This window comes from Rutidosis leptorrhynchoides, chromosome 4, assembly GCF_046630445.1.
Source record: "Rutidosis leptorrhynchoides isolate AG116_Rl617_1_P2 chromosome 4, CSIRO_AGI_Rlap_v1, whole genome shotgun sequence".
Taxonomy (NCBI): domain Eukaryota; kingdom Viridiplantae; phylum Streptophyta; class Magnoliopsida; order Asterales; family Asteraceae; genus Rutidosis; species Rutidosis leptorrhynchoides.
Genome location: NC_092336.1, coordinates 6,796,383 through 6,806,421, shown reverse-complemented (window position 1 = coordinate 6,806,421; position 10,039 = coordinate 6,796,383). Strand labels below are relative to the sequence as shown.

The 10,039-nt window shown below is 32.5% G+C and overlaps 1 protein-coding gene across 1 annotated transcript; it reads right to left on the bottom strand.

Moving 5' to 3' along the window:
- Window positions 1–1,699: 1,699 nt before the first annotated feature.
- LOC139844672 (GATA transcription factor 9-like) lies at window positions 1,700–2,975 on the bottom strand. The gene is made up of 2 exons (XM_071834898.1): window positions 2,673–2,975; window positions 1,700–2,509 (listed from the first exon to the last, which is right to left on the bottom strand). The coding sequence occupies exons 1-2, from the start codon at window positions 2,955–2,957 to the stop codon at window positions 1,856–1,858; spliced, it is 939 nt and encodes a 312-aa protein (XP_071690999.1). The 5' UTR covers window positions 2,958–2,975; the 3' UTR covers window positions 1,700–1,855.
- Between the last annotated feature and the right edge of the window lie 7,064 nt (window positions 2,976–10,039).

Sequence of the window (10,039 nt, the reverse complement as noted above, 5' to 3'; positions counted from 1 at the left end):
GCCAAAAAAAAAAAAAAAATGCCAACGCCATGAAAATGGTGGGACAAATTTCCATGGGTTTTAAAATGTTGCCTGGAATTCGATTTAGGCTCGAAGTCAAAGTAATAGATGAGTGAAAATAAGGAGAATCTTAGTAACATGCAAATATCCCAAAACATGAACACCAAGACATGGTCATGTAGAGGGTTTCATTTCTTATTTTCGATATTTATCTTTTTATTATTATTATTATTATTATTATTATATTATTATTATTATTATTATTATATATATATATATATATATATATATATATATATATATATATATATATATATATATATATATATATAAGGTCAAACAATTCAAATACAACATCATAATGCTAGTTAATGCATGTGTGAGCTATCTTTTGTTAAACTTAGTATTCGAGCCTTGAGCAACTAAATATTTCAAGTATCATATGCATTATCATCATGTTAATTTTATGCTATATTAAAGGCTCTATTCAACAACTAAAAAAAAAAAAAAAAGAAGAAGAACCTTGGTATACATATATATAAAAAAACAAGTTCAATAATATTATAAAAAATATATTATTTTTAAAACTTTACAAATAAATGAACCATATAAAATATTGTTGTGTTATATTTTAGCGTCCCTTTAACTTTTGAGTTCTGCACAATTACACAATTACACACCTTACACGTTCAAAATCCGACCCCGTGCATTACATGTAATATCTATAATTACATATTGCAAAATGTTGTAACAAGTGCGTGTTACATTTTCATAACATGTGTTTCTTCAATATAATGAATTTTCTTTTTCACAGCCACAATTGATACATTATAACACGCTCCGTAGCAAGGCGCTAAAGAAGAAAAATAAAAGAATTGAATTAAAATGGTATAGAGTCATGTTTTCCAATCGGTAACTGAATGACCTCTATATTTTAACCAACAACAAAAAAACCTAACAACATCAAAAAGGCTATTTTTAATTAATAATGGTTCATTGAATACTACTCTATTCTTAAATCGCCATATAACCCAAAAGAGGGACAACTATGGCCACGATCCGATCTTTACTTTTGTTCGAAACCTGCAAGGACTTGATCCAGTTTAAGAGATCATTTCATGAATCCAAATTGGGAAGTTGCAATCTATACACACACCGACATGCTGCCATAATTCCAATACCAGAGGACAACTGAAGAACAAGTAAGAGTTCGTTTCAAAACCATTTTGAGTTTTTGACAAGCCGGGCAAACAATAGAGTTAATCTCTAAGCCTTTTGCAGATAAATAATATAATTGAATTATAAAATTTTTCTTCAATATAATGAATTATAAAATAAAATTTTGTACACCGAAAATGTACTTGTGTACAAGCACAAAATCGTATGATCACATAATAATTACATAGTTTCAATTAGTTTAATATTTTTTTTGAACGGCGATATCGACATCGAATGCTTTCATTTGTCACTCACACACGCGTTAGGAGGAAACCCAATTCGCGACGATATCGACATCGCCTCCTGAGTAGAAAAATTCAAGTTCCGCCACTGTTCGTTATGTTGATTTTATATTTGTTTTAATTAAGATTCATATTCATATTCATATATTCATATTCCTATACCTATTCTTATTTCTAAAAAAAAGTCACAAAGGTTAAAAGGAACGCCAACTGCAATTGGAAATGGTGAAAAAGATCTACAATAATAAAACTGATTACATATTTAAAAATTTCATACTTATTTTAATTATTATTATCCTTTTTAAAATACGAGTACTAATTTTAAAGCTAGATTGATCCTTAAAATAATACTGCTCCACGCTAATTATCCTGCTCCCCCTCGTACTAAATCATTTTCAGGGCCCACTTTGACGATCAATCAAGCAATCATCACCGCCCAAAACAAAACTCCGATTAACCATCTCACGGTGCGCATTTCGGATCTCTTTTTGTCTTCGGATCTCCATTACTTTCCTATGAGAATTTGAATGATTTGCCGACACATAAGTCGGGCTAGCAGCGGGTCGGTATTCGGGTACCAACCGACCCGACTTATACCTAACACCACATGCATTACATAATGTTTTGGGCCCTAATGGACCCGTTCTCCACTGCGGTGTCTTTTCAGACCCGCAATGCAGACACCTCACAATACAACTTTTCGAAACAGTCCGCCTATTAAACGGTGTCGTTTTATCTTGTTTGATTTTGATCTTTGAGATTGATATCTTCACATGTAAAATTCTTGAAGTCCAATCGTACGGTGCGATTCGTGATCGTTTGCTACGAGCTTTACACGGCACGAAAACATTCGTCTTGAATATATCGGAGTTTATTCGTTTACCGGCTATCGGAATTCGCCTGAACTCCGTCGTCGTGTCAGAATATGACGTGTCAGTTACCGGAGCTTTGTTTTCAGTGGACATCATATGTAAACTTCGCAAATCAACGGTTGTAAATGATTCTTCGGAGAAACTAGATAGCCATTCAAGTTCTGCCACGTCATCATACTGTATAATCGAAAAGTTAAATTAAATTATGCTTAATATCTTATACAAAAATAAAAATATATATAAAAAAATCACATTAAATAATATTGTGAATCAACAATAAAAAATATTAGTTAATTACATTGGTAATTCACGTATACAGCATTCGAATTAGTTTAATTACCGGTAAACGAAATTCAACACCGGAGAATTGCGAATCCGAATAGCTACCGGAGCTAAAGTTACCGGAAAACGGAGGCTCGCTACCAGAAACCGACGAATTACAGCTATCAATAGCGGTTAAAGCTTCTGAATCAACTGAATTTCCTATCGCATTGTTAAAAAAGGCATCATTCAAAACGACATCACGATGATTAGGAAAACCGAAGAGCAATTCGTCGGTTATGAACTGATTATTGTTGTTGCTTGTGTTGATGAAGTAATCAAAATTTGATTCTTCCATTTGCATATCAAGGGAGAAAATGGAGAGAATATTAATGTGTGTTAACTTTTAAGAATGAGAGTGATTGGGTGTAAATGTAAATTTATATACAAGTGTGAATCTGAAAAAATCTATTACGAGTATTAATATGGTTACAGTGTATATTTATTTATACTTTATTTTATTTATTTATATTTAACTTTTTATTTTGGATTTAATTTTATTTAGAATATTTATTATCTATAATTAATAGTTAATTAAATAATACTCCGTAACTAATAAATAAAGTAATTAACAATTCTAAATTGAAAATTTAATCACACATCACTTGCCACTTGTGTAAAGTTGTTTTTCCCTCTGTTTACATTTAAATCTTGCTTTCCTTTGAACTAAATAAATCTATGTTTAAAATGGGATTGATTGTCCGCATAAAGTAAAATCTTCTAAGAAGTTTATTTATTTTTATTTTTAAAAAAATCTCACAGAACTTTTTTAAGGCGATGAACTCGAATTTGAGACTTCCTCACCCCATTATAATATACAAGTGTAAAGAGTTAAATCACTGAACCGTTTGATTATTATTTTTTATTTTTTTTGAAAGGCCTGAACCGTTTGATTATTTTGTTTATGTTTTATACTTTACAATTATATTTTCTATTATCTCGTATAATTTTACTAATCAGAATGCTAAAATCATATAGAATTTAGATAATACACAAATACAATATTAATATTTAACTTAAGCTTTCAGTTAAGTTTATTACATGTATGGGTTTTTCTAACATGTGTATTTAGATAGGATCATGTCGCCATGTCGGATTTAGCACTGTCATATAGTTAGTTCAATGAGGATAATAACACGCATACATGTAAATAAAAATATTTATTTCCCGATAACTCAATCAAGAAAAACGTTATCCGTTAACTAGTCCAATGACTAACAATTGATGTCTTGTCACAATAACCTTTCCATGGTAAAAGTACTACGTAGTACAGTATTATGTAAAAAAAATCCTAATTTGTTTTTAAAGTGTAAATAGAAAGGGTATGAATATAGTGAAATAGATGGTTAGTCAATTAAAGGTTAGCAAAAGAAAAGGGCAAAGCATCAACCAACAGACCCACCATGGCTTTAGGTCTACTTAGGAAGATGTAATAGCCATTTTTCTTCAAGAACCAGCAACTTTTTAACTTCAACCTTAAAATTTACTACTTACACCCCTCGTTAATTACAAAATGTACATTATTTGATTAGTTTTTTCTCTATACAACATCCTTCAAAAATACGTAAAAAAAAAAAAAGTTTAAATTGTCTTACTTTCAAATCATACAAATAAATGTAGTATACAAGAGGAGAAGAATATGAAAAACCAAGTTTAATCAAACAAGATTTACGGGGTCATGACTAAAAATTCCCACCACCGCACAACGTATACGTTTATGTTATGCGTTTTGTGAACAAGGAGGGTAAGTTAAATGTTAGAAGGTTTTTTTTTTTTCTGGATACTCAGAAGAGCGAGTATTCCGACCTCATACCTTAATGCATGCAGTTCATCAGAATTACTCTTTAACTATTTTCAATCATTCTCTGATCATGACCTAAGAAGAAATTTAACCTGAGAACTCTTGGAAAGGTCCACCCATTAAGCTAACTTTATTTTATTATTTCTGTTTTTTCTTTTTTGGGTGTTTTTGTGGGCATAAAAATTTTCATGAATTTTCCCATATTTATTGTTGTAAATGTTAAGTCAAACGACAATATCTCCCGTTGTCGCGATCAACAAAAATAAAATGTTTGCTATCGTTCACCAACATATAAAATTTGGCCCCTGCACGGCTACACCTTCTCATGTTGCACAATATAAAGATGTTTCTCACAATTGACGATTTTCCTAATAACTCTTGTGCCACTTACTATAAGAACTTTTATATGATATTTTAATATTACAAAATATATATATTGATTGATTGATATATTGATTCATTAAAACATACACATGCTAGTGATTAATGTGTCCATTAAGCTAATTGAGTTGTAGATATCGTACCTAACGAAAAATCTTGTTAACTAATGAAAGCTTATATTAATCAAAGTAGGATTGGGTTTGTTTAAAAGAGATTCTCACATCGGATCAGATCAAATTAGTTTTTAAAATTAATTTGTAATATTTCCATCGACAAGTTTGTTCGTCTTAAGATAGAAATTTATAAAAATAAATAATTAAATAAATAACAAAATAAAAATAAAAGAAAAATAAAAGGTGAAGTTACTGACCACCACTATTAAGCATGTTAACAATCGGGTGAGCCACGTTGGAGCACGACGTTTACAGCTCTCTCATCGTTGGCGTTTTTAGACTTACCACCAAATCCATTCAAACATATATAATTCGCTTACCAATTTTATTACTTTTTATTGTCTTATTTATTATATATTTTTATTTTTATGATTATATCTATATTTATTTATTTATACAAAATATATTATAATATGTATCAGCCATAAACCATCACGATTTGCTCTCAATGCTTGCATGCCTATATGAGCTCTCATTATAGTTCCGCTCTTCCGCCGTAGTGCACAACCACTATGACTTGACATCATAAGTAGAGATAAATCATAGTTCATTTCATCATTCTAAAAGTTAATTTATGCATATGAAATACTCGTAGGAATTTCGATAAAAAAAAATAGTAGATGATAAAGCGTAGAGTTAATCGAAATCATTTATCACGCTTGTGCCGAAAAAGTCGGATCCCTCGGTTCTCAACGATTATCGCCCGATTAGCCTTATTGGGAGTTACTATAAAGTAATTGCGAAGCTTCTTTCCAATAGACTAAGAAGGGTAATTCCAAACATTGTGGGCTTTGAGCAAAGTGCATTTATAAAGGGGAGAAACATACTTGATGGGGCCCTAATTGCGAATGAGTCACTTGACTTCCTTAAGCACCAACGTTCGAAAAATCTAATTTTCAAAGTGGACTTCGAAAAGGCCTTTGACTGTTTAAGTTGGGACTTCTTGATGGAAGTAATGGAGATTATGGGGTTTGGAGCTAAGTGGCGGGGTTGGATTCTTTCATGCCTTAAATCGGCCTCAATCTCGGTTCTTGTGAATGGTTCTCCCACTTGCGAATTCAAGCTTGAACGAGGTGTTAGGCAAGGTGACTCACTTTCACCTTTTCTTTTTATTATTGCGGCGGAAGGTCTAAATGTGATGACAAAAAGGGCGGTGAGAGCTAAAAAATTTGTTGGTGTTGAAATTGGTAATGATAAAATCCCGATCTCGCATCTTCAATATGCGGACGACACCATCTTCTTTGGTGAATGGAGTGAGAACAATATCCGAAATCTTTTTAAACTTCTCATGTGTTTTGAGCGTACTTCGGGGCTAAAGGTTAACTACCTCAAAAAGCAAGTTATTTGGGGTTGGTGTTGATAGAGTTGAAGTTGAAGATATGGCTAACATGTTTGGGTGTAACATAGGAACTTTTTCCTTCATTTATCTTGGCCTTCCGGTGGGTGGTAAAATGAATAGGCTTGAAAGTTGGTACCCGGTGTTGGATAAATTTTCGAAAAGACTCTCGGATTGGAAAGCACGATCGGTGTCATATGGTGGACGCTTGACCCTTGTGAAATCGGTGTTGAATAGTCTCCCATTGTACTACTTCTCGCTCTTCCGCGCCCCGCCATGTGTGGTAAAAAAATTAGAAAGTGTAAGGCGTAATTTTTTTTGGGGAGGGACGGGTTCAAAAAACAAAATTTCTTGGGTAAAATGGGAAGAAACCTTCCTTCCGCTTGAAAAAGGGGGGTTAAATTTGGGATCTTTAAAAAGTAAAAATTTAGCTTTGATTGGCAAGTGGTGGTGGAGGTTCAAAACCGAAACCACTTCTTTGTGGGCCAAAGTTATTTCGAGTATTTATGGGATTTCGGGGGGGGGGGGGGGGGGGGGGGGGGCTTTTACCTACTAATAATTTTCATTGTGCTATTTATTACAATTCGGTGTGGAGTAACATCATCAAGGCAGGGAAGCATATCGATGACTTGGGGATTCCCTTTCGGAATTCTTTTGTGAGAAAAATAGGAGATGGGGCGTCAACTTCGTTTTGGAATGACTTGTGGTTAGGGAACGAGATGCTCAAAGACAATTTTAAGCGACTCGCTCGTCTAGATTCGGATTCACAAGCTTCGGTCAGCTCAAGACTTCTTCATGATGGGTCGAATTGGGTAGGCAATTGGAGTTGGATCTGTAACCCAACTGGACGCACATTGGGTGAGCTCCACGAGTTATCCAGGCTGCTGAATGGTGTGGTTCTGGTACCGTAAAAAGAAGATGGCTGGGATGAAATGTCCCGTTCTTATTGATTAAAAACGTTCCATATTAATTGAGTTCGTTGCGAGGTTTTGACCTCTATATGAGACGTTTTTCAAAGACTGCATTCATTTTTAAAACAAACCATAACCTTTATTTCATAGATAAAGGTTTTAAAAAGCTTTACGTAGATTATCAAATAATGATAATCTAAAATATCCTGTTTACACACGACCATTACATAATGGTTTACAATACAAATATGTTACAACAAAATAAGTTTCTTGAATGCAGTTTTTACACAATATCATACAAGTATGGAATCCAAATCTCGTCCTTATTTAAGTATGCGACAGCGGAAGCTCTTAATAATCACCTGAGAATAAACATGCTTAAAACGTCAACAAAAATGTTGGTGAGTTATAGGTTTAACCTATATATATCAAATCATAATAATAGACCACAAGATTTCATATTTCAATACACATCCCATACATAGATATAAAAATCATTCATATGGTGAACACCTGGTAACCGACATTAACAAGATGCATATATAAGAATATCCCCATCATTCCGGGACACCCTTCGGATATGATATAGATTTCGAAGTACTAAAGCATCCGGTACTTTGGATGGGGCTTGTTGGGCCCAATAGATCTATCTTTAGGATTCGCGTCAATTAGGGTGTCTGTTCCCTAATTCTTAGATTACCAGACTTAATAAAAAGGGGAATATTCGATTTCGATAATTCAACCATAGAATGTAGTTTCACGTACTTGTGTCTATTTTGTAAATCATTTATAAAACCTGCATGTATTCTCATCCCAAAAATATTAGATTTTAAAAGTGGGACTATAACTCATTTTCACAGATTTTTACTTCGTCGGGAAGTAAGACTTGGCCACTGGTTGATTCACGAACCTATAACAATATATACATATATATCAAAGTATGTTCAAAATATATTTACAACACTTTTAATATATTTTGATGTTTTAAGTTTATTAAGTCAGCTGTCCTCGTTAGTAACCTACAACTAGTTGTCCACAGTTAGATGTACAGAAATAAATCGATAAATATTATCTTGAATCAATCCACGACCCAGTGTATACGTATCTCAGTATTGATCACAACTCAAACTATATATATTTTGGAATCAACCTCAACCCTGTATAGCTAACTCCAACATTCACATATAGAGTGTCTATGGTTGTTCTGAAATATATATAGATGTGTCGACATGATAGGTCGAAACATTGTATACGTGTCTATGGTATCTCAAGATTACATAATATACAATACAAGTTGATTAAGTTATGGTTGGAATAGATTTGTTACCAATTTTCACGTAGCTAAAATGAGAAAAATTATCCAATCTTGTTTTACCCATAACTTCTTCATTTTAAATCCGTTTTGAGTGAATCAAATTGCTATGGTTTCATATTGAACTCTATTTTATGAATCTAAACAGAAAAGTATAGGTTTATAGTCGGAAAAATAAGTTACAAGTTGTTTTTGTAAAGGTAGTCATTTCAGTCGAAAGAACGACGTCTAGATGACCATTTTAGAAAACATACTTCCACTTTGAGTTTAATCATAATTTTTGGATATAGTTTCATGTTCATAATAAAAATTATTTTCTCAGAATAACAACTTTAAAATCAAAGTTTATCATAGTTTTTAATTAACTAACCCAAAACAGCCCGCGGTGTTACTACGACGGCGTAAATCCGGTTTTACGGTGTTTTTCGTGTTTCCAGGTTTTAAATCATTAAGTTAGCATATCATATAGATATAGAACATGTGTGTAGTTAATTTTAAAAGTCAAGTTAGAAGGATTAACTTTTGTTTGCGAACAAGTTTAGAATTAACTAAACTATGTTCTAGTGATTACGAGTTTAAACCTTCGAATAAGATAGCTTTATATGTATGAATCGAATGATGTTATGAACATCATTACTACCTTAAGTTCCTTGGATAAACCTACTGGAAAAGAGAAAAATGGATCTAGCTTCAACGGATCCTTGGATGGCTCGAAGTTCTTGAAGCAGAATCATGACACGAAAACAAGTTCAAGTAAGATCATCACTTGAAATAAGATTGTTATAGTTATAGAAATTGAACCAAAGTTTGAATATGATTATTAGCTTGTATTAGAATGATAACCTACTGTAAGAAACAAAGATTTCTTAAGGTTGGATGATCACCTTACAAGATTGGAAGTGAGCTAGCAAACTTGAAAGTATTCTTGATTTTATGTAACTAGAACTTGTAAAATATATGAAGAACACTTAGAACTTGAAGATAGAACTTGAGAGAGATCAATTAGATGAAGAAAATTGAAGAATGAAAGTGTTTGTAGGTGTTTTTGGTCGTTGGTGTATGGATTAGATATAAAGGATATGTAATTTTGTTTTCATGTAAATAAGTCATGAATGATTACTCATATTTTTGTAATTTTATGAGATATTTCATGCTAGTTGCCAAATGATGGTTCCCACATATGTTAGGTGACTCACATGGGCTGCTAAGAGCTGATCATTGGAGTGTATATACTAATAGTACATACATCTAAAAGCTGTGTATTGTACGAGTACGAATACGGGTGCATACGAGTAGAATTGTTGATGAAACTGAACGAGGATGTAATTGTAAGCATTTTTGTTAAGTAGAAGTATTTTGATAAGTGTCTTTAAGTCTTTCAAAAGTGTATGAATACATATTAAAACACTACATGTATATACATTTTAACTGAGTCTTTAAGTCATCGTTAGTCGTTACATGTAAATGTTGTT